Here is a 26,181-nt window from a genome sequence, read left to right on the forward strand (position 1 = left end):
TCCAGGACACCTACACCACCCGATGTCACAGGAAGGCCATAAAGATCATCAAGGACATCAACCACCCGAGTCACTGCCTGTTCACCCCGCTATCATCCAGAAGGCGAGGTCAGTACAGGTGCATCAAAGCTGGGACCGAGAGACTGAAAAACAGCTTCTATCTCAAGGCCATCAGACTGTTAAACAGCCACCACTAACACTGAGTGGCTGCTGCCAACACACTGACACTGACTCAACTCCAGCCACTTTAATAATGGGAATTGATGGGAAATGATGTAAATATATCACTAGCCACTTTAAACAATGCTACCTTATATAAATGTTACTCCCTACATTATTCATCTCATATGCATACGTATATACTGTACTCTATATCATCGACGGTATCCTTATGTAATACATGTATCACTAGCCACTTTATACTATGCCACTTGGTTTACATACTCATCTCATTTGTACATACTGTACTCGATACCATCTACTGTATCTTGCCTATGCTGCTCTGTACCATCACTCATTCATATATCCTTATGTACATATTCTTTATCCCCTTACACTGTGTACAAGACAGTAGTTTTGGAATTGTTAGTTAGATTACTTGTTATTACTGCATTGTCGGAACTAGAAGCACAAGCATTTCGCTACACTCGCATTAACATCTACTAACCATGTGTATGTGACAAATAAAATTTGATTTGATTTGATTTGGGATGTTCTCTGTTTAGTGAGTCCACCAGGTCAGAGGCAGTAGGGATGACCAGGGATGTTCTATGTTTAGTGAGTCCACCAGGTCAGAGGCAGTAGGGATGACCAGGGATGTTCTCTGTTTAGTGAGTCCTCCAGATCAGAGGCAGTAGGGATGACCAGGGATGTTCTCTGTTTAGTGAATCCACCAGATCAGAGGCAGTAGGGATGACCAGGGATGTTCTCTGTTTAGTGAGTCCACCAGGTCAGAGGCAGTAGAGATGACCAGGGATGTTCTATGTTTAGTGAATCCACCAGGTCAGAGGCAGTAGGGGGTATCCCTCTGAAATCTTAAAATGTAACGTCTAACGGCTACAAAGCAGGGTGAAAATATTCAGTTGGGTGTTCTCGGCCAGGGGCTGATCATAGTTGGGGGTCCTTGACATGAAAAAGTTTTGAAACCCCTGATCTAGCGCACAGATTTAGAAGAATGATTGCCAGTCTTTTATTCATAGTCCGAGTATCATATGGTTTCTCTCTGGTCTATTGTTGGGCAGCACTTCACCTTTGAGACAATCGTCAGTCAGAAGCATAACTTTCTGAATGTGTGATAGAGTCCATTGTGCCTGTGTGTGTTCAGTGGTGTAGTGGTGTGTGTGTGTGTGTGTGTGTGTGCGTGTGTGTGTGTGTGTGTGTGTGTGTGTGTGTGTGTGTGCGTAGTCAGTCAGAAGCAGAAGTTTCTGAATGTGTGATGGAGTCCATTGAGCCACTGTGTTCAGTGGTGTAGCCAACGTTTCCAGATAGAGCTCCATTCTGAATTTCCCACTGACACAGCACAACAGACCCCTGCCCTCTGTCCCCTGTCCCAAAGTGCACCCTGTTCCCTATATAGTGCACTACTTTTGACCAGAGCCCTATGGGTAAAAGACAGTAGGGGGGTAGTGGAATAGGGTACCGTTTGGGACGCAGCTCTCACGTCTTTCACCCTCTACGTTACCTGTATGTTCCCAATACACCACAGGACAGGACGTTCAGGAGACGGCTCTTCACTCCACTAGGGCTGACCTACCTGAAAAACTGGCACAGAGGGTAAGAGATATTCTGATTTCAAATGAGTAATATTAATGATGTCTAATTTGATGAATATTACAGATTATCACACAACATGAATTACATATTATAACAACGGAAATGTAAACTTTAAGCTACACAGCTGATCTAGTACAAACTTAATTATGGGTGATTATCTATAACCCCAGACAATTACAGGCCCAAGAAAATGTTTTCATGTTGTCACAATTCAAACATAATTTTGAGCAGCTCTACTGTTTTTCCGTGTTTACAGAATTCCTATTCAAAACAGAATGAAGTGGCCAGTTCTTGTGACGTGTTCTGTGGGACTGTGGCACGTTGCAATGTCACTGAAAATCTGTGCCTTTAACGTTCAGAGCTTTGGGGAGGCGAAAGCTAACAACAAAAAGATTATGGGAATTCTGATCAAGGTAGGTGTAAGAGACAAGAACTGTGAAGATAGCTAAAACTAAACGCCTAAACTGGACAGCTACAACTAAACAGTTAAACTAGACCGCTACTACTAAACTAGACAGCTACAACTAAACAACTAAACTAAACAGTTACCACTAAACAACTAAACTAAACAGCTACAACTAAACAACTAAACTAGACAGCTACAACTAAACAACTAAACTAGACAGCTACAACTAAGCTAAACAGCTACAACTAAACTAGACAGCTACAACTAAACAACTAGACAGCTACTACTAAACAACTAAACTAGTACTAAACAACCAGACAGCTCCTACTAAACAACTAAACTGACAGCTACTACTAAACAACTAAACAGCTACTACTAAACAACTAAACTAGACAGCTACTACTAAACAACTAGACAGCTACAACTAAACAGCTACTACTAAACAACCACACAGCTACTACTAAACAACTAGACAGCTACTACTAAGCAGCTACTACTAAACAACTAGACAGCTACTACTAAACAACTAGACAGCTACTACTAAACAACTAGACAGCTACTACTAAACAACTAGACAGCTACTACTAAACTACTAGACAGCTACAACTAAACAGCTACTACTAAACAACCACACAGCTACTACTAAACAACTAGACAGCTACTACTAAGCAGCTACTACTAAACAACTAGACAGCTACTACTAAACAACTAGACAGCTACTACTAAACAACTAGACAGCTACTACTAAACAACTAGACAGCTACAACTAAACAGCTACTACTAAACAACCACACAGCTACTACTAAACAACTAGACAGCTACTACTAAGCAGCTACTACTAAACAACTAGACAGCTACTACTAAACAACTAGACAGCTACTACTAAACAACTAGACAGCTACAAATAAACAGCTACTACTAAACAACTAGACAGCTACTACTAAACAACTAAACAGCTACTACTAAACAACCAGACAGCTACTACTAAACAACTAAACTAGTACTAAACAACTAAACAGCTACTACTAAACAACCAGACAGCTACTACTAAACAACTAGACAGCTACAACTAAACAACTAGACAGCTACTACTAAACAACTAGACAGCTACTACTAAACAACTAGACAGCTACAACTAAACAACTAGACAGCTACTACTAAACAACTAGACAGCTACTACTAAACAACCAGACAGCTACTACTAAACAACTAGACAGCTACTACTAAACAACTAAACAGCTACTACTAAACAACTAAACAGCTACTACTAAACAACTAGACAGCTACTACTAAACAACTAGACAGCTACAACTAAACAACTAGACAGCTACTACTAAACAACTAGACAGCTACTACTAAACAACCAGACAGCTACTACTAAACAACTAAACAGCTACTACTAAACAACTAAACAGCTACTACTAAACAACTAGACAGCTACTACTAAACAATTAGACAGCCTCAACTAAACAACTAAACAGCTACTACTAAACAACTAGACAGCTACTACTAAACAACTAGACAGCTACAACTAGACAGCTACTACTAAACAACTAGACAGCTACTACTAAACAACTAGACAGCTACAAATAAACAGCTACTACTAAACAACCACACAGCTACTACTAAACAACTAGACAGCTACTACTAAGCAGCTACTACTAAACAACCACACAGCTACTACTAAACAACTAGACAGCTACTACTAAGCAGCTACTACTAAACAACTAGACAGCTACAAATAAACAGCTACTACTAAACAACCACACAGCTACTACTAAACAACTAGACAGCTACTACTAAACAACTAGACAGCTACTACTAAACAACTAGACAGCTACTACTAAACAACTAGACAGCTACTACTAAACAACTAGACAGCTACTACTAAACAACCAGACAGCTACTACTAAACAACTAGACAGCCTCAACTAAACAACTAAACAGCTACTACTAAACAACTAGACAGCTACTACTAAACAACTAGACAGCTACTACTAAACAACTAGACAGCTACAACTAAACTACTCAACTAGACAGCTACAACTAGACTGCTACTTCTAAACAACCATACAGCTACAACTAGACTGCTACTACTAAACAACTAGACAGCTACAACTAAACAGCTACAACTAAACAACTAAACAGCTACTACTAAACAACTAGACAGCTACAACTAAACAGCTACAACTAAACAACTAAACAGCTACAACTAAACAACTAAACTAGACAGGTACTACTAAACAACTAGACTAAACTACTAAACTAGACAACTACTACTAAACAACTAGACAGCTACTACTAAACAACTAGACAGCTACTACTAAACAACTAGACTGCTACTACTAAACAACAAAACAGCTACTACTAAACAACTAAACAGCTACTACTAAACAACTAGACAGCTAATACTAAACAACTAAACAGCTACTACTAAACAACAAAACAGCTACAACTAAACTACTAAACTAGACAGCTACTACTAAACAACTAGACAGCTACTACTAAACAACTAGACTGCTACTACTAAACAACAAAACAGCTACTACTAAACAACTAAACAGCTACTACTAAACAACTAGACAGCTAATACTAAACAACTAAACAGCTACTACTAAACAACAAAACAGCTACAACTAAACTACTAAACTAGACAGCTACAACTAAACAACTAGACAGCTACTACTAAACAACCACACAGCTACTACTAAACAACTAGACAGCTACTACTAAGCAGCTACTACTAAACAACTAGACAGCTACTACTAAACAACTAGACAGCTACTACTAAACAACTAGACAGCTACAAATAAACAGCTACTACTAAACAACTAGACAGCTACTACTAAACAACTAAACAGCTACTACTAAACAACCAGACAGCTACTACTAAACAACTAGACAGCTACAACTAAACAACTAGACAGCTACTACTAAACAACTAGACAGCTACTACTAAACAACTAGACAGCTACAACTAAACAACTAGACAGCTACTACTAAACAACTAGACAGCTACTACTAAACAACCAGACAGCTACTACTAAACAACTAGACAGCTACTACTAAACAACTAAACAGCTACTACTAAACAACTAAACAGCTACTACTAAACAACTAGACAGCTACTACTAAACAACTAGACAGCTACAACTAAACAACTAGACAGCTACTACTAAACAACCAGACAGCTACTACTAAACAACCAGACAGCTACTACTAAACAACTAAACAGCTACTACTAAACAACTAAACAGCTACTACTAAACAACTAGACAGCTACTACTAAACAATTAGACAGCCTCAACTAAACAACTAAACAGCTACAACTAAACAACTAGACAGCTACTACTAAACAACTAGACAACTACTACTAAACAACTAGACAGCTACAACTAAACAACTAGACAGCATGAAAAACTAGAACTAAACAGTCTTTAGTTGAGCTCAAAAGCCTTTATCTCTCGTTGGCTTTTCTACAGAAATATTTGGTGTTCGACTAGGATGCCTTAAAGATCGACCAGTCGATTGGCGACCACTGTGTTTCGTTCATTTTTTTTCTATTATCTATACAATAGGCCATAATTGATTTAGGCCCAATGGGCCTGGCATATTCCCACGTTCAAGGAGCTTTCCGTTTTGATTGGGTTATTTTGTCTAAAAACCTTTAGACCTACCTATAAAGATTTGTAGAAACAACTCTGCATCTCTGCCTAGCCTGGCAAGACTGGCCAAGCGGCTGTTTAGCATCCCCAGTGGCTCTGCAGGTGTGGAGAGAAAGTTCTCAGCTGTTGGCTGGTGTTGTGCCGAAAATCTCCCCCCTGCCAGAATCCCCCCTCACCTTAGCGTGATCGCACACGCACGCAATTCTTCATTGCTGCGACTTGTTTGCTAGTTGAGATTTCTGTTCACGTTAGGCTGCGTTTCATTTTATTTTTCCTCCCCCCTTCTAATTTCCTTAATTTTGTGACTAGAGTCAAGTTCTTTTTGTGGCACACATCAGAGTCAAATACTTTAAAATAGAACAAACTTCACGTTAGGCAACCGAAATGAATAATGAATGTATGTGTGTTATATTAAACATAGAGGATGGAGTAAAATGTAGGCAAGCAATAAACATTTCAGAACAATAAGACATGGGAGAGATGACGCATTTATATTTATAGACTAATACACTTGAAGCAAATAGCCAAACCGAAAACTGCAGACATTACTAGTGCCTCCCCGCGATCACACCGAAAAAAATAAATAAAAATGAAACGCAGCCTAACGTGATCAGAAATCTCAATATGCAAGCAAGTCGAAGCAATGAATAATTGAGTTCGTGCGCGTTCACGCGAAGGGGGGTGGAATTCTGTCAGGGGGGAGATTTTCAGCACAACACCGGCTCTCCAAGGGCCATCGCATGAGTCTGAAGCCACAGACTGGTCAATCCGTGTTTCTAAATACGAATTCTAAAAACGAATTCAAAGGCACTAATAATTCTCATTTTTCGTTTAATATGTATTTAAGTAAGTCACAGCCTATATGCGCAATTTATAGACCGTAATTATTTAATACAACGAAATGTTGTTTAAATGCTGAGCGCTTTATGTCCCTACCAGCCTATTGTGTCGCAATCGCAAATCCTTCACAATGTATTTATTTGTAGGCTAATAATATAGCCTAAATAATTAATTTGCGTTCCTTCTTAGGCTCCCTGTCTGGCTTCTGACATATATAGGGTGTTTATATGCTGTTTAATATGACATGTAACCTATTTGAAATTATGTTCGCTTCTTAAATTCACATTTTCATGTTTATTCAAATACTTTTCATTCAAATCCACATGGTTTGGTTTCAATACTTAAAAATACAAATTGGTAGGTCCAGTTAGTCACAAAAATATATGGGTGTCGGTTAAATTGTGATTTTAATGAATGGAGCGAATTAGCATTTTTTTTCCCCCCTGTGCGCATGAAGCGTTTTTAGTGGAGGCTTGGAGCCGTAGTAAAATACATGAAGCACCATGAGCGATGAGCGTGATTTCCAACTGCTCATCTCGGCTCACGAACTCTGGTCACAACTATTCTGTGTTCATTATTAAGGTATTTTTGATATTCAACAATATAACCAAAAGCTGTTTCCCTCCCCTTCCCAGATTATTGCTCGCTGTGACCTGTGTTTGATCCAGGAGGTTCGAGATGCAAAAGGTGAAGCCATACCTACACTGGTGAAGGATCTTAACAGGTACATAACAGGACCTTAACATGTACATAACAGGATCTTAACAGGTACATAACAGGAACTTAACAGGTACATAACAGGATCTTAACAGGTACATAACAGGAACTTAACAGGTACATAACATGATCTTAACAGGTACATAACAGGATCTTAACAGGTACATAACAGGACCTTAACAGGTACATAACAGGATCTTAACAGGTACATAACATGATCTTAACAGGTACATAACAGGATCTTAACAGGTACATAACAGGTACATAACAGGATCTTAACAACAGGTACATAACAGGATCTTAACAGGTACATAACAGGATCTTAACAGGTACATAACAGGTACATAACAGGATCTTAACAGGTACATAACAGGACCTTAACAGCTCCATAACAGGATCTTAACAGGTACATAACAGGATCTTAACAGGTACATAACAGGATCTTAACAGGTACATAACATGATCTTAACAGGTACATAACAGGTACATAACAGGATCTTAACAGGTACATAACAGGTACATAACAGGATCTTAACAGGTACATAACATGATCTTAACAGGTACATAACATAATCTTAACAGGTACATAACAGGATCTTAACAGCTCCATAACAGGATCTTAACAGGTACATAACATGATCTTAACAGGTACATAACAGGATCTTAACAGGTACATAACATGATCTTAACAGGTACATAACAGGATCTTAACAGGTACATAACAGGATCTTAACAGCTCCATAACATGATCTTAACAGCTCCATAACAGGATCTTAACAGGTACATAACAGGATCTTAACAGGTACATAACAGGATTTTAACAGGTACATAACAGGATCTTAACAGGTACATAACAGGATCTTAACAGGTCCATAACAGGATCTTAACAGGTACATAACAGGATCTTAACAGGTACATAACAGGATCTTAACAGGTACATAACAGGATCTTAACAGGTCCATAACAGGATCTTAACAGGTACATAACAGGATCTTAACAGTTACATAACATGATCTTAACAGGTACATAACAGGATCTTAACAGGTACATAACAGGTACATAACAGGATCTTAACAGGTACATAACAGGTACACAACAGGTACACAACAGGATCTTAACAGGTACATAACAGGATCTTAACAGGTACATAACATTATCTTAACAGGTACATAACATGATCTTAACAGGTACATAACAGGATCTTAACAGGTACATAACAGGATCTTAACAGGTACATAACAGGATCTTGAAATTGCTTTGTTGACCTTTTTTAAAAATGTGTGTTATGTTTTTAGATATGGATGAGGCAGAGAGAGTGAGTCAGGTTAACATGTTTACTGAAGTAGTATGGCAACAATACAGGATGTATACAGCGGGGTCTACCATTACAGAATAAATCCTTTATAAGATATGTACAGTATGTACAGATGAAGTCTTATCAGGGTTAGGGCTCTATTCGTCACCTGATGTCTGTTTGTCATTCCACCATCAGCTTTGACAAATCGCATGCATACTCCTACGTGGAGAGTAAGAGACTGGGGAAGAAAACCTACAAAGAGCAATATGTCTACATTTACAAGTAAGCCGTTACATTTTTACACAGACTTTACATTAAACTTTACATTTTAGATAAGAATCTTTAAAACACTGCAGCACTCCTAATTTCTAGTATACTCTCTCTCGTTTGATTGGTTGGTTGGTTGATTGATTAATTGGCTTGAATCATCTCTAGGAAAGATGTGCTGCAGGTCCGAGAGCATTGCCAGTATCCTGAGCTAGAGGGAGGAGAGGGGACGAATAACGACACTGAGGTTTTCTCCAGAGAGCCTTTCATTGTCCGGTTTCACTCACCCACTACCCGTGAGAACTTCCCATATATCAATCACTGTCTTAAGTTATAATGTCATATCATCTCATATCATGCAATTTGGAGATAGGAACATGCCATGTGTCACAAGGATTTTAGGATACCTTAGACAGATAGTCCTAGCCTGGTCTCGCATCTGTTTGTGCTGTCTTGCCAGCCATGTGACCATATGGGGTTGTCAAGACAACAGTGTTGTTTTCGTGTCTACCTAAAGCGAGACCGATTCAAGCCCTAAACCGGGGGGGGGGGTGAGACCGATTCAAGACCGGAGGGGGGAGAGACTGATTCAAGACCTAGACCGGAGGGGGGCGAGACCGATTCAAGACCGGAGGGGGGTGAGACCGATTCAAGACCTAGACCGGAGGGGGGTGAGACCGATTCAAGACCTAGACCGGAGGGGGGTGAGACCGATTCAAGACCGGAGGGGGGTGAGACCGATTCAAGACCGGAGGGGGGCGAGACCGATTCAAGACCTAGACCGGAGGGGGGTGAGACCGATTCAAGACCTAGACCGGAGGGGGGCGAGACCGATTCAAGACCTAGACCGGAGGGGGGTGAGACCGACTCAAGACCTAGACCGGAGGGGGGTGAGACGATTCAAGACCGGAGAGGGGCGAGACCGATTCAAGACCTAGACCAGAGGGGGGTGAGACCAATTCAAGACCGGAGGGGGGAGAGACCGATTCAAGACCTAGACCGGAGGGGGGCGAGACCGATTCAAGACCTAGACATCTTGAACGGAAAAATGTGAGTTCAACTCAAGATCATGAATGTAATTTTGTCAAATCGACACAATAACAAGACTTCAACAAGTCCAGCATTTCCAAGTTCATATTTCAGAAGAACATATGGATTCTTCAGACATACAGAATGGTGAAAATAATTTAGTTCTGAACTGATTTCTTTAGTAAATAAAAAAAACAATTATATCGGTCTGATGTGTTTTACAAAAAATGCACTCCTATATGGAGTGCGCTGGTATTATGGGCGCTGTCTTTACAGCATCACGAGCCCGTTACACACATCCTCGGATGTGTCACACTTGTCGCTTTTGGTGATAGTGTGATAGTGATGGTGTTAGGCTACCATAGGGTTGTGTGAACAGTGTGGTTGTGGTTGTTGCTTTGGGTATTTTATTAGGATCCCCCATTAGCTGCTGATAGTGTGATAGTGATGGTGTTAGGCTACCATAAGGTTGTGTGAACAGTGTGGTTGTGGTTGTTGCTTTGGGTATTTTATTAGGATCCCCCATTAGCTGCTGATAGTGTGATAGTGATGGTGTTAGGCTACCATAAGGTTGTGTGAACAGTGTGGTTGTGGTTGTTGCTTTGGGTATTTTATTAGGATCCCCCATTAGCTGCTGATAGTGTGATAGTGATGGTGTTAGGCTACCATAAGGTTGTGTGAACAGTGTGGTTGTTGCTTTGGGTATTTTATTAGGATCCCCATTAGCTGCTGATAGTGTGATAGTGATGGTGTTAGGCTACCATAGGGTTGTGTGAACAGTGTGGTTGTTGCTTTGGGTATTTTATTAGGATCCCCCATTAGCTGCTGATAGTGTGATAGTGATGGTGTTAGGCTACCATAGGGTTGTGTGAACAGTGTGGTTGTGGTTGTTGCTTTGGATATTTTATTAGGATCCCCCATTAGCTGCTGATAGTGTGATAGTGATGGTGTTAGGCTACCATAGGGTTGTGTGAACAGTGTGGTTGTTGCTTTGGGTATTTTATTAGGATCCCCCATTAGCTGCTGATAGTGTGATAGTGATGGTGTTAGGCTACCATAGGGTTGTGTGAACAGTGTGGTTGTGGTTGTTGCTTTGGATATTTTATTAGGATCCCCCATTAGCTGCTGATAGTGTGATAGTGATGGTGTTAGGCTACCAAAGGGTTGTGTGAACAGTGTGGTTGTTGCTTTGGGTATTTTATTAGGATCCCCCATTAGCTGCTGATAGTGTGATAGTGATGGTGTTAGGCTACCATAGGGTTGTGTGAACAGTGTGGTTGTGGTTGTTGCTTTGGGTATTTTATTAGGATCCCCCATTAGCTGCTGATAGTGTGATAGTAATGGTGTTAGGCTACCATAGGGTTGTGTGAACAGTGTGGTTGTGGTTGTTGCTTTGGGTATTTTATTAGGATCCCCATTAGCTGCTGATAGTGTGATAGTGATAGTGTTAGGCTACCATAGGGTTGTGTGAACAGTGTGGTTGTGGTTGTTGCTTTGGGTATTTTATTAGGATCCCCATTAGCTGCTGATAGTGTGATAGTGATAGTGTTAGGCTACCATAAGGTTGTGTGAACAGTGTGGTTGTGGTTGTTGCTTTGGGTATTTTATTAGGATCCCCCATTAGCTGCTGATAGTGTGATAGTGATGGTGTTAGGCTACCATAGGGTTGTGTGAACAGTGTGGTTGTTGCTTTGGGTATTTTATTAGGATCCCCATTAGCTGCTGATAGTGTGATAGTGATAGTGTTAGGCTACCATAGGGTTGTGTGAACAGTGTGGTTGTTGCTTTGGGTATTTTATTAGGATCCCCATTAGCTGCTGATAGTGTGATAGTGATGGTGTTAGGCTACCATAAGGTTGTGTGAACAGTGTGGTTGTGGTTGTTGCTTTGGGTATTTTATTAGGATCCCCCATTAGCTGCTGATAGTGTGATAGTGATGGTGTTAGGCTACCATAGGGTTGTGTGAACAGTGTGGTTGTTGCTTTGGGTATTTTATTAGGATCCCCATTAGCTGCTGCAACAAAAAAGCAGCAGCTTCCTGGGGTCCACACAGAACATGAAACATGACATAATACAGAACGTTAATAGACAACAAAAGCTTAAGGACAGAACTACATCAGTTTAAAAAGACATACATATCAAAACATATATACAAACTATCTAGGTCAAATAGGGGAGAGGCGTTGTGCCGTGAGGTGTTGCTTTATCTGTTTTTTTAAACCAGGTTTGCTGTTCATTTGAGCCATATGAGATGGACGGGAGTTCCATGCAATAATGGCTCTATATAATACTGTATCATGACACAAGGTGAGACCCAGATGCAGACACAGGAGGCAGATGGTTGGAGTCTTACAATGTTTATTAATCCAAAAAGGGGTAGACAAGACAATGGTCGTGGACAGGAAAATAGGTCAAAACCAGATCAGAGTCCAGGAGGTACAGAGTGGCAGACAGGCTCGTGGTCAAGGCAGACAGAATGGTCAGGCAGGCGGGTGCAGAGTCCAGAAACAGGCAAGGGTCAAAACCGGGAGGGCTAGAAAAAGGAGAATAGCAAAAAGCAGGAAAATAGGAAAAACGCTGGTTGACTTGGAAAAACATACAAGATTAACTGGCACAGAGAGACAGGAAACACAGGGATAAATACACTGGGGAAAAATCAGCGACACCTGGAGTGGGTGGAGACAATCACAAGGACAGGTGAAAATAGATCAGGGCGTAACAATATTGTAGCTTTCTTTAATTTAATCTGGATTTAGGGACTGTGTTGTTTGACTATGGGGACTGTGTTGTTGGACTATGGGGACTCTGTTGTTGGACTATGGGGACTGTGTTGTTGGACTATGGGGACTATGTTGTTGGACTATGGGGACTGTGTTGTTGGACTATGGGGACTGTGTTGTTGGACTATGGGGACTATGTTGTTGGACTATGGGGACTGTGTTGTTGGACTATGGGGACTGTGTTGTTGGACTAAGGGGACTATGTTGTTGGACTATGGGGACTGTGTTGTTGGACTATGGGGACTGTGTTGTTGGACTATGGGGACTATGTTGTTGGACTATAGGGACTGTGTTGTTGGACTATGGGGACTGTGTTGTTGGACTATGGGGACTATGTTGTTGGACTATGGGGACTGTGTTGTTGGACTTTGGGGACTGTGTTGTTGGACTATGGGGACTATGTTGTTGGTAGCATTATCCCTGTGTTTGAGTGGCAGCTCGAAGCTCGGCTCAGCCTCAGGCCGGTTTGACTCAGTTGGGTGCATTAAGTGATTATATGTTTCAGTTATTTTCATGATTTTTCAAAATTTGGTACAACGTGTTGGAAGGTCCAATAGCCACGGTTCGCCACTGCCCAAACATGTCTATTTATAAAGACTGTTACAATTCTCCCGGTGGGGGGTGTATCTCCTTATTAATAGTGAGTGAGCAACTTTCAAACAATTCCCCCTCCACTCTTCCCTACCAGCCAGATGAGCTGAGTGGAGCGAGGAGCAGAGAGTGCCCAATTTGACTGGAGCCCACTCCAGTAGCGCTTACCTCAGGAGCTCAGGGCATGCCTGCCCCAGCATGCAATTGTAGTCTAATTGTGAGCTGATGATAGCCCCTTGCTTTAGCTACTGTCATAGAGTTCGCTAAATATTTTCATGAAGAAACTGTTTTTTGTTTTTTAAACACAGGTGCTAAATCAAGGTGACTTAAAAAGATGAGGTCCAAGAGCAAGAGAAGGAGTGTGGTGATGTAGTGTCCACTGTTAATGTGTAAGGCTTGGATGCCACCTGCTGGTATGGTGCTAAACTGTTAGGTTACAGACCGGATGCCGTTGTTCTATCCGTGGGAAATGACAGTTGTTACATGCTGGCTACATGAAACATCCACAACTAAATCATTGTGGAATCTGAAAAGACGTCTCAAAAGTATGCTGGTGTACTTTACTACGTGCACATGCTGGAATAAAGGAATGAGGTGGGTAGATAACTACGTGTGTTATTGTAGAGAGGTGTTTATAAGCTAAAAATCTGATCTCTTAAACTTTTCGTTCATTTTCGTTATTATCTATACAATAGGCCATAATTGATTTTGAAACAATAGGCCTGGCATATTCCCACGTTCAAGGAGCTTTCCATTTGATCTGCCCAGCCTGGCAGGAGTGGCCAAGGGGGTGTTTCGCATCCCTAGTGTATCTGCAAGTGTGTAGAGGAAATTCTCCGCTGCTGGCCGGTGTTGTGCCGAAAATCTCCCCCTGCTGGAATTCCCCCCTTCTATTTTGTGGCTAGAGTCCAATACTTTCTGTGGCACAAAGTGTCAAATACTTTCTATAGAACAAACTTCGCATCGGAAATGAATAATGAATGTATGGGTGTTATATTAAACAGAGGGAGTAAAATGTTGGCAGGCAAGGGCGCCATACAAGCTAGAACCGCCATATACACTTATAATATATCCAAACCGAAAACTGCAAACACAAATGCTTTCCGCTACTAAGATCCGTGAAATGTAGGCTAAACTGACAACGGAGTGAATAGCAGAAATCTCAACTAGCAAGCAAGTCGCAGCAATGAAGAACGCCAAGGGGCGGATTCTGGCAGGGAGGGGGGAGATTTTCAGCACAACACCTGTTCTCCTTGCACCGTCGCATGAGCCGGAAGTCACAGACTGGCCAAACTCGTGTTTCTAAAAATGAATTCAAGATGAAGGAAAAAAGAAACCGCACACTGTTCTGGATAGTATAACTGATATTTAATAAGCTTACGTATCGGCCTCAATCAGAGCTTTTGTGAGTTTCTTTTTAAATTAGCACCCTTAAAGTAGACCTAGCCCCACCCACATCCGTTCCACATGTCGAATGTGGTTGCAGGCGAAGGAAAAACAAATAAGTGCTACCAAATATAACAATATGCATTTTTATAAAATATTCTAATAAAGTGTGTAAATACGATGTATTAAACACGTATGTAAAACCACAATGAGGACATAGACCTACCGAGCAAGTTTTAATTAATCATTGGGTACGAAAAACATCAGGGTAATCTTAAATAGAGGCAACATTCATGTTCAAATTCACAACATAACATACATAGGCATTTCAGCATTAAGTCCTTTAGGAAATAATGTCTGGAGGGTGAAAATCCCAAAACATTCTCTTTTACTCAAGAGTGTTATTAATATCACCTCGCCTGTCTGATATCTTAACTTTCTCAATGCCACAAAATCTAAAGGTGGAAATGTCATGCTTCAGGTCATTCAAATGTACTGCGACTGGATAATCCCTGTCGTTTCTCCTGATTGAACTTTTATCTTCACTAATTCTCTGTGTGAGCGAACGAGAGGTTTTACCTACATAGCACATCCCACATGGACATTTAATAATGTAAATAACATGGGTGGTGGAACACGTAATAACGTCATTTATTTGTAAGCGTTTTCCTGTATGTGGGTGGCAGACATATTCACACTTCGTCATATTGTTGCACTGTGCGCATCCTCTGCGTTTAAAGCTACCATTTGGAAGAGGGCGTAAAAGAGCCTGATACCATCAAGAGCAGTGTGCGGTTTCTTTTTTCCTTCATCTTATTCTACTGTTACCATGCACCTGCAAAAAAAGATTGCTCAGATGTGCGAGTGCCATTTGAATTTTAAAAATGAATTCAAAAAAATAAGATGAATTCAAAAGGCAATAATAAGTATTTTTTGGTTTAATTTGTAGGCTATTTAATTCTAAGTAAGTCACAGCCTATATGCGCAATGTATAGACTATAATTATAACGAAATGTTGCTTAAATGCTGCGTGCTTTATGTCCCTACCAGCCAATTATGTCGCGCTCGCAAATACTTCACAATGTATTTATTTGTAGGCTATAGCCTTGAACTAATTGAAATAATATAGCCTAAATAATTCATTTCCGTTCCTTCTTAGGCTCCCTGTCTGGCTCCTGACCTATCTAGAGTGTTTATTTAATGTATCCTTTATTTAACTAGGCAAGCCAGTTAAGAACACATTCGTATTTACAATGACGGCCTACCAGAAGTTAATTGGCATCCTGCGGGGACGGGGGCTGGGATTAAAAATGAAAAATCAAATAAAAATATAGGACAAAACACACATCACGATAAGAGAGACAACACAACACTACATAAAGAGAGACTTGCATGGCAGCAACATATGACAACACAGCATGTTAGCAACACAACATGACAACAACACGGTAGCAGCACAACATGGTAGCAGCACAAAACATGGCACAGACAACAGCACAAAGAGTAAGAAGGTAGAGACAACAATACATCACGCGAAGCAACCACAACTGTCAGTAAGAGTGTCCATGAGTGAGTCACAGAATGAAGAGATGGAGATAAAACTGTACAGTTTGAGTGTTTGTTGCAGCTTGTTCCCGTCGCTAGCTGCAGCGAACTGAAAAGAGCCGAATGTGACTGGTAGAACGGGTGTTTGTTTATATGCTGTTTACAATGACATGTAGCATATTTGAAATGGTGTACGCTTCATACATTCACCTTTTCATGTTTATTCAAATAATTTTAATTCAAATCCATATGGTTTAGTTTCAATACTTAAATACCAAATGGTAGATCCAGGTAGTCACAAAAATAGATGGGTTTTGGTTAAATTGCGATTTTTAATTAATGGAGCGAAATTGTAACGGGATTTTTTTTTTAGTATGGAGCAGTTTTTAACAGAGCCGTAGTAAAGGACATGGAGCGGTGCGCGTGAGTGATGAGCTGTATTTCCAACCACTCAACTCCGCTGAGCTGCCAGCGAGAGAGACAAAGTTTTGAGGATATTTTTCAATTAAAGTAAAGAACAGTAATGTTATGAGTAAAGTAGGAGGCCCAGGTTTCAATAGGCGTTAAGATATTGTTTCATGAATGTGTCTATATTGGGCTCCCGAATGGCGCAGCGGTCTAAGGCACTGCATCTCAGTGCTAGAGGCGTCACTACAGACCTTGGTTTGATCCCGGGTATTACAACCGGCTGTGATCGATCGGGAGTCCCATAGAGCAGCGCACAATTGGCCCAGCATCGTCAGGGGAGGGTTTAGCTGGGGTAGGCCTTCATTGTAAATAAGAATTTGTTCTTAACTGACTTGCCTAGTTAAATAAAAAACATATATATTTGGCCTGGTGAAGCAGTTTTATGCGCTGACTGAATGAAAGCTGATAATTACTGTATGAGTTTTTACTCCTTCTACTTCACCAGCTGTCACCTGCAGCTCTATGGTGAGAAACATCTCAGTTCCAGGGGGGGGGGGGGGGACCCTATACTATCCTGGAGCTTGAGTACAGGTCATTACAAGGCTGCTTCCCACCATTCTACGACAGCTGCTGGGGGCTGACACTGGCGGGCTGACGCTGTCGTAGTCCGTGTTGGGGTCAAACGACATTAGGAGGGCTAGCTCGGAACTGCTGAAAATTGATTTTAAAGAACTGATTCTAGGTCTGAAAGATATATTTTTTAAAGCGGCCAATTATTGCAGGCCCGATAACATTGCTGTGCCGCTGCTGTGAAATACTCATCAAGCTACTGGCATTAGTAAGTCTACTGTAGCGTTGTTGGCCTCTATAAATAACACCTTCTGGAAACAAAACGTGGTCTACAGAAATGATGGAGTCCATCCAAGTCATCTTGACTCCTGGACCCTGTCCGCGCATTTCAAGGCTGCGTTGAGACAATGACTTACCAGTGAACCAAAACCCTGCTGAGATGATCCCTACCATTGTGTTGCTGAGTTGTCATAGTGCTGCTATGGGTCGTTGGCAATAATGTAAGCAACCTAATTTATGTCCCCTCTTAACTCCCCTGAATACCTCTGTTAATCCTACAGATATTGTATGCAGTAATCTTGCGCCTATGAACCTGAGTTATACTGTTAGCACTGAGGCAGTGGGCCCTATTAGGAGGTCCACTGTGTGCAGCTCACCCTGCACTATCAGCTCAAACAACAATAACACTGTCATATCTACCTCTGATAAGTCTCCCTGTAAAGCGATTAAAAACAATCAAGAATCACAGAAAAGTGCACACTTATTTAACTAGGCAAGTCAGTTAAAGAACAAATTCTTATTTACAATGACGGTCTACCGGGGAACAGCCTTGTTCAGGGGCAACACGACAGCTTTTTACCTTGTCAGCTCGGGGATTCAATCCATCAACCTTTCAGTCACTGACCCAATGCTCTAACCATTAGGCTACCTGCTGCCCCAAAATTAACATATACATTAACATATGTAGCCTAATAAAAAAAGGTTCATGAATTCAATAACTTGCTAGTAACATATAACATTCATATACGGACTATCTCTTAAACTCTTAGATAATACAGTACATTTGATGATACAGTGGTAGCAAAACATGATTTCAACATCTTCAGGTGAGACAGGAATGCCAATGGTGGAGGTGTTGCCATTTATGTTCAGTGTCATATTCCTGTCAAGTTTAGAGAGGATCTCATGTCAAATGCTGTTGAAGTAATATGGTAACAGGTTCACCTGCCTCACCTAAAGCCCATTTTTGTAGGAGGCTGCTATAGACCACCAAGTGCTAACAGTCAGTATCTGGATAATAAACTCAGCAAAAAAATAAACGTCCTCTCACTGTCAACTGCGTTTATTTCGGCAAACTTAGCATGTGTAAATATTTGTATGAACATAACAATATTCAACAACTGAGACATAAACTGAACAAGTTCCACAGACATGTGATTAACAGAAATGGAATAATGTGTCCCTGAACAAAAGGGGGGTCAAAATCCAAAGTAACAGTCAGTATCTGGTGTGGCCACCAGCTGCATTAAGTACTGCAGTGCATCTCCTCCTCATGGACTGAAACAGATTTGCCAGTTCTTGCTGTAAGATGTTACCCCACTCTTCCACCAAGGCACCTGCAAGTTCTCAGACATTTCTGTGGGGAATGGCCATAGCCCTCACCCTCCGATCCAACAGGTCCCAGACGTGCTCAATGGGATTGAGATCGGGCTCTTCGCTGGCCATGGCATAACAGACATTCCTTTCTTGCAGGAAATCACGCACAGAAAGAGCAGTATGGCTGGTGGCATTGTCATGCTGGAGGGTCATGTCAGGATGAGCCTGCAGGAAGGATACCACATGACGGAGGAGGATGTCTTCCCTGTAACGCACAGCATTGAGATTGCCTGCAATGACAACAAGCTCAGTCCGATGATGCTGTGACACACCGCCCCAGACCATGACGGACCTTCCACCTCCAAATCGATCCCGCTCCAGACTACAGGCCTTGGTGTAAAGCTCATTCCTTCGACGATAAACGCGAATCCGACCATCATCCCTGGTGAGACAAATCCGCGACTCGTCAGTGAAGAGCACTTTTTGTGAGCCCTGTCTGGTCCAGCGACGGTGGGTTTGTGCCCATAGGCGACATTGTTGGTGAGGACCTGCCTACAAGCCCTCAGTCCAGCCTCTCTCAGCCTATTGCGGACAGTCTGAGCACTGCATGTTCATTAATTGTTTATGGTTCATTGAACAAGCATGGGAAACAGTGTTTAAACCCTTTACAATGAAGATCTGTGAAGTTATTTTGATTTTTACGAATTATCTTTGAAAGACAGGGTCCTGAAAAAGGGCTGTTTCTTTTTTTTCTGAGTTTGTGTGAAATGCTTGATAATTTATGTGACATCAACAGAGAGGTATATTTTCTGAGTGACCTGAATATTGACTGGCTTTCATCAAGCTGCCCACTCAAAACAAAGCTTCAAACTGTAACCAGTAACCTGTAACCTAGTTCAGGTTATCAGTCAACCTACCAGGATATTTACAAACAGCACAGGAATGAAATCATCAACATGTATTGATCACATCTTTACTAATGCTGCAGAAAGGTGTTCTAAAGCCGTATCCAGATCCATCGGATGTAGTGATCACAATACAGAAACCACATCTACGGATAACCATAGTTCTAAGGGCTGGGCCTTATATAGTGTATAAGAGGTCATACAATATGTTTTGTAGTGATTCCTATGTTAAAGATCTGTGGTGTATAATGAGGAGCAACCAGACGCTGAACTAACGCTAAACATTCACCCATTAAGAAAAGGACTGTAAAAACGGTTAAATCTCTGAGGATGAATGAGGAATTGAAAAATGGTATGGTTGAGAGGGATGAGGCAAAAGGAATGGCAAATAAGTCTGGCTGCACAGCCGTTTGGCAAACGTACTGTAAATTGAGAAAATCATGTGACTAAACCCAACAACAACAAGAATAAAACTGTACTATAAAACAAGATACATGATATAAAGAATGATGGTAAAAAGCTTTGGAGCACCTTAAATGAAACTTTGGGCAAAAAGGCAAACTCGGCTCCATCATTCATTGAATCAGATGGCTCATTTGTCACAAAACCCACTGATATTGCCAACTACTTTATTTATTTTTTTCATTGGCAAGATTAGCAAATTTAGACATGGCATCACAGCACATAACATGACAGCCACAAATTCTGAACCTTCATATCTAAGCATTACTCACCAAATTATGGGGGAAAAAACGTAATTTTGCAATTCGTGAAGTGAGTGTGTAAGATGTGAAAAAATGGTTGTCTATCAACAATGACAAGCCACCTGGGTCTGACAACTTGGATGAAAAATTACTGAGGATGATAGTGGATGATATTGAGGATGATAGTGGATGATATTGAGGATGATAGTGGACGATATTGAGGATGATAGTGGATGATATTGAGGATGATAGTGGATGATATTGAGGATGATAGTGGACGATAGTGAATGATATTGAGGATGATAGTGGATGATATTGAGGATGATAGTGGATGATATTGAGGATGATAGTGGATGACAGTGGACGATATTGAGGATGATAGTGGATGAAATTGAGGATGATAGCAGATAATATTGCCACTCCTATTAGCCATCTCTTCAATCTAAGCCTACTAGAAAGTGTGTACCCTCAGGCCTGGAGGGAAGTAAAAGTCATTCCACTACCCAAGAATAGAAAAGCACACTTTACTGGCTCAAACAGCCGATCAATCTAACACGACTCAGGATAAGACCCAGATGCAGACACAGGAAGCAGACCGTTTGAATCTCAGATGTTTATTACAAAACGGGGGACAGGCAAACAGCAGGTCAAGGGTCAGTAATCCAAGGCAGAGTCAATATGGGACAGAACGGCCTGCAGGCTCAGGGCAGAACTGGGACGACTAGAAAACAGAAACTAGAGATACTGGAAAACGGGAAAACACGCTGGTAAGACTTGACAAGATGAACTGGCAACAAACCAACAGAAAAGGCAGGTATAAGTACACAGGGGATAATGGAGGAAGGTGGGAGAAACCTGGTGGTGGGTGGAGACAAGCACAAGACAGGTGAAACAGATCAGGGTGTGACACAATCAGCCTGTTACCAACCCTTGGCAAACTTTTGGGCAAAATGGTGTTTGACCAGATATTTCACAGTAAACAAATTAACAACAGGTTTTCAGCATGCTAATAGGGAAGGAGAGAAATTTGAGAGAAATTGATAATAAAAATATTGTGGGAGCTGTTTTGTTAGATTTCAGTGCAGCTTTTGACATTATTGATTATAATCTGCTGCTGGAAAAACTGATGTGTCATGGCTTTACATCCCCTGCTATACTGTGGATTGAGAGTTACCTGTCTAACAGAACACAGAGGGTGTTCTTTAATGGAAGCCTCGCCAACATAATCCAAGTAGAGTCAGGCATACCCCAGGGCAGCTGTTTAGGCCCCTTTTACTTTTTTTCAGTCTTTACTAATGACATGCCACTGGCTCTGAGTTAAGTGTCTATGTATGTTTTTTAGCCTTTATGCATGCTTTTTTAGCATTTTCTTAATGCTGATGACTCAACACTAAACACGTCAGCTACCACAGCAAGTGAAATCACTGCAACACTTAACAAAGAGCTGCAGTCAGATTCAGAATGGGTGGCAAGAAATAAGTCAGTCCTCAATATTTCAAAAACTTAAAGCATTGTATTTGGGACAAATGATTCACTAAACCCTAAATCTTGTAATGAATAATGTGGAAATTGAGGCAGTTGAGGTCAACTGTCATGGTCAAAACCTATTGATGCAACAGTAGCTAAGCTGGGGTCTTTCCATAATAAAGCACTGTTTTGTCACACCTGGACTACTGTTCAGTCGTGTGGTCAGGTGCCACAAAGAGGGACTTAGGAAAATTACAATTGGCCCTGAACATGGCAGCACAGCGGGCCCTTAAAATATACAGAGAGAGCTAACATTAATAACATGCATGTCAATCTCTTCTGGCTCAAAGTAGAGGAGGGATTGACTTCATCACTACTTGTATTTGTTAGAGGTATTGACATGTTGAATGCACCGAGCTGTCTGTTTAGACTATTAGCACAAAGCTCAGACACCCATGCATACCCCACAAGACATGCCACCAAAGGTCTCTTCCAAGTCCAGAACAGACTATGGGAGGCACACAGTACTACATAGAGACATGACTACATGTAACTCTATTCCACATCAAATAACTTGTGCAAGCAGTAAAATTCGATTTTTTTTTAAAAACTGATAAAAAATCTGCAGACTGTGAAGAGACACACACACACATGATAACATACGCACTATACAACATGTACACATGCATTTTGTGTTGTAGATATGTAGTAGTAGAGTAGGAACACACTTAATGTGTTGCGAAATCGGTTGTGAAATGTAATGTAATGGGGATCCATAATATATACAAATACAAATATTCCGCTGGTCTTGGGAGGAAATGATAAGTCCTCACTGTCCGAGACCGAGTCAAGACTGAGTAAAAATGTATCCGACACCGAGACAAGACATTGACACTCAACATGTGGTCTCGAGACCAGACTCGACAACACTGTCAGAAATACAGTGCCTTGCGAAAGTATTTGGCCCCCTTGAACTTTGCGACCTTTTGCCACATTTTAGGCTTCAAACATAAAGATATAAAACTGTATTTTTTTGTGAAGAATCAACAACAAGTGGGACACAATCATGAAGTGGAACGACATTTATTGGATATTTCAAACTTTTTTAACAAATCAAAAACTGAAAAATTGGGCGTGCAAAATTATTCAGCCCCCTTAAGTTAATACTTTGTAGCGCCACCTTTTGCTGTGATTACAGCTGTAAGTCGCTTGGGGTATGTCTCTCTCAGTTTTGAACATCGAGAGACTGACATTTTTTCCCATTGCTCCTTGCAAAACAGCTCGAGCTCAGTGAGGTTGGATGGAGAGCATTTGTGAACAGCAGTTTTCAGTTCTTTCCACAGGTTCTCGATTGGATTCAGGTCTGGACTTTGACTTGGCCATTCTAACACCTGGATATGTTTATTTTTGAACCATTCCATTGTAGATTTTGCTTTATGTTTTGGATCATTGTCTTGTTGGAAGACAAATCTCCGTCCCAGTCTCAGGTCTTTTGCAGACTCCATCAGGTTTTCTTCCAGAATGGTCCTGTATTTGGCTCCATCCATCTTCCCATCAATTTTAACCATCTTCCCTGTCCCTGCTGAAGAAAAGCAGGCCCAAACCATGATGCTGTTACCACCATGTTTGACAGTGGGGATGGTGTGTTCAGCTGTGTTGCTTTTACGCCAAACATAACGTTTTGCATTGTTGCCAAAAAGTTCAATTTTGGTTTCATCTGACCAGTGCACCTTCTTCCACATGTTTGGTGTGTCTCCCAGGTGGCTTGTGGCAAACTTTAAACAACACTTTTTATGGATATCTTTAAGAAATGGCTTTCTTACCACTCTTCCATGAAGGCCAGATTTGTGCAATATACGACTGATTGTTGTCCTATGGACAGAGTCTCCCACCTCAGCTGTAGATCTCTGCAGTTCATCCAGAGTGATCATGGGCCTCTTGGCTGCATCTCTGATCAGTCTTCTCCTTGTATGAGCTGAAAGTTTAGAGGGACGGCCAGGTCTTGGTAGATTTGCAGTGGTCTGATACTCCTTCCATTTCAATATTATCGCTTGCACAGTGCTCCTTGGGATGTTTAAAACTTGGGAAATCTTTTTTGTATCCAAATCCGGCTTTAAACTTCTTCACAACAGTATCTCGGACCTGCCTGGTGTGTTCCTTGTTCTTCATGATGCTCTCTGCGCTTTTAACGGACCTCTGAGACTATCACAGTGCAGGTGCATTTATACGGAGACTTGATTACACACAGGTGGATTGTATTTATCATCATTAGTCATTTAGGTCAACATTGGATCATTCAGAGATCCTCACTGAACTTCTGGAGAGAGTTTGCTGCACTGAAAGTAAAGGGGCTGAATAATTTTGCACGCCCAATTTTTCAGTTTTTGATTTGTTAAAAAAGTTTGAAATATCCAATAAATGTCGTTCCACTTCATGATTGTGTCCCACTTGTTGTTGATAATTCACAAAAAAATACAGTTTTATATCTTTATGTTTGAAGCCTGAAATGTGGCAAAAGGTCGCAAAGTTCAAGGGGGCCGAAAACTTTCGCAAGGCACTGTAGATCTGGGACAAAGGGATCTGGGACAAGGCTAAGATACTCCTATCAAACTCCCAAAATGATAAATGATATAAGAGGAATTTCTTTTAAATCTGTCCTTCTGCAGTGGTGAAGGATTTTGTCTTGGTGGGCCAACACACCTGTCCCAAAACGGCAATGAAAGAGATCGATGAACTCTACACTGTTTTCAATGGGATCTGCAAGAAGTGGAAGACTGAGGTTAGTTGGTTTAAATCATTGATATCAGATAACATTTACTAGAAGCTCCCCATATTTCTAGCATCTTATTCCTTCCTCTTTCTCTTGATAATAACTAACTATTTTGTGTTTATTTGTTTGATACTGGTCATCCTCTAGAATGTGGTGATCTTAGGGGACCTGAACGCAGCCTGCAGCTACATCACCATCAAGGGCTTTAGAGCTGTGCGTTTGAGAAGCGACCCCAAGTTCCGCTGGCTGATTGGAGATGAACAGGATACAACCGTTCGGCAGAAGACACACTGCGCTTACGACAGGTCAGCGACCCATACCACAGAATCATTGTAGAAGACTTGGATGTGTGCTGGTACATGTGTTCTGTATGTTTATCTGTGCGTGAAGCTTCTTCTTGCTGTAATCATGATATGTCTCCTCTCTCTCTCTCTATACGTCATACTCCAGGATAGTTATTCATGGCAGAGAGATGATCTCTGGGATAGTTCCAGATTCAGCTAAACCCTTCAACTTTAAAGAGGAGTTCCACCTTACTGAAGAAGAGGTAACTTAACTTCTCAGACATTTTAAATCAGTTGATATGTATAATATGAGTTTAAATGAACCTGTATTCTTTTTTGATTGACCGATTTTGATTATGTGTTTGTTTACATTTAGGCCTTGGAAGTCAGCGACCACTTCCCAGTAGAAGTTGACCTGAAGCCCATGCATCGTTATCTCCTGCGCCACGAACTTTAGACCCCACTGCACCATCAACATTACCAACAACCATTGCAATCATGTTTTTACTCCCAATTATTTCAGTTGTATTTATTTATTTCAATTTATTTTAGGTACTTAAATTAAATTATGTTTAGAGTTTAGAAGAAAAATTTGAGTGTTTTTTTTTGTTGGAATTTATACTGTACCAAACTGTATATACTATTAAGGAAAATAAACAAACTGTGTCTTTGTCTGCACAGAGACTAATAAACTTAATATATTGGATATTTAAATATTGTGATGTAGAATTAATTCTACTTTGGATTAATCCCTAACTCAGACTAACATAAGGAAATCAGTCAATTTAAATAAATGTATTAGGCCCGTATCTATGGATTTCACATGACTGCAGGGGCGCAGCCGTGGGTGGGCCTGGGAGGGCATAGGCCCACCCACTGGGGAGCCAGGCCCAGCCAATCAGAATGAGTTTTTCCCCACAAAAGGGCTTTATTACAGACAGAAATACTCCTCGGTTTCATCAGCTGTCCTGGTGGCTGGTCTCAGAAGATCCCGCATGTAAAGAAGCCGGATGTGGAGGTCCTGGGCTGGTTTATGGTAGAGAAATGAACATTCAATTCTCAGTTAACAGTTCTGGTGGACATTCCTACAGTCAGCATGGCAATTGCACACTTCCTCAAAACTTGAGACATCTTTGACATTGTGTTGTGTGACAAAACTGCACATTTTTAGAGTGGCCTTT

General features: G+C 41.0%; 1 protein-coding gene across 2 annotated transcripts; it reads left to right on the forward strand.

Annotated features, from left to right (window-relative positions):
• Positions 1–1,600: 1,600 nt before the first annotated feature.
• On the forward strand, positions 1,601–25,709 carry dnase1l1l (deoxyribonuclease I-like 1-like). Of its 2 annotated transcripts, XM_036988944.2 has the most exons (9): positions 1,601–1,773; positions 2,030–2,186; positions 7,320–7,408; positions 8,894–8,980; positions 9,134–9,261; positions 24,613–24,725; positions 24,864–25,021; positions 25,167–25,263; positions 25,377–25,709. In XM_036988944.2, the coding sequence occupies exons 2-9, from the start codon at positions 2,049–2,051 to the stop codon at positions 25,455–25,457; spliced, it is 891 nt and encodes a 296-aa protein (XP_036844839.2). In that variant the 5' UTR covers positions 1,601–1,773; positions 2,030–2,048; the 3' UTR covers positions 25,458–25,709. The 2 variants fall into 2 exon arrangements, with proteins under 2 accessions (XP_036844839.2, XP_090041567.1); XM_090185441.1 differs by lacking the exons at positions 1,601–1,773; positions 2,030–2,186; positions 7,320–7,408; positions 8,894–8,980; positions 9,134–9,261 and adding an exon at positions 13,802–13,959.
• Positions 25,710–26,181: the final 472 nt, after the last annotated feature.

The sequence above is a fragment of the Oncorhynchus mykiss genome, chromosome 9 (assembly GCF_057628025.1).
Source record: "Oncorhynchus mykiss isolate SJ-2025 chromosome 9, ASM5762802v1, whole genome shotgun sequence".
NCBI classification, from domain to species: domain Eukaryota; kingdom Metazoa; phylum Chordata; class Actinopteri; order Salmoniformes; family Salmonidae; genus Oncorhynchus; species Oncorhynchus mykiss.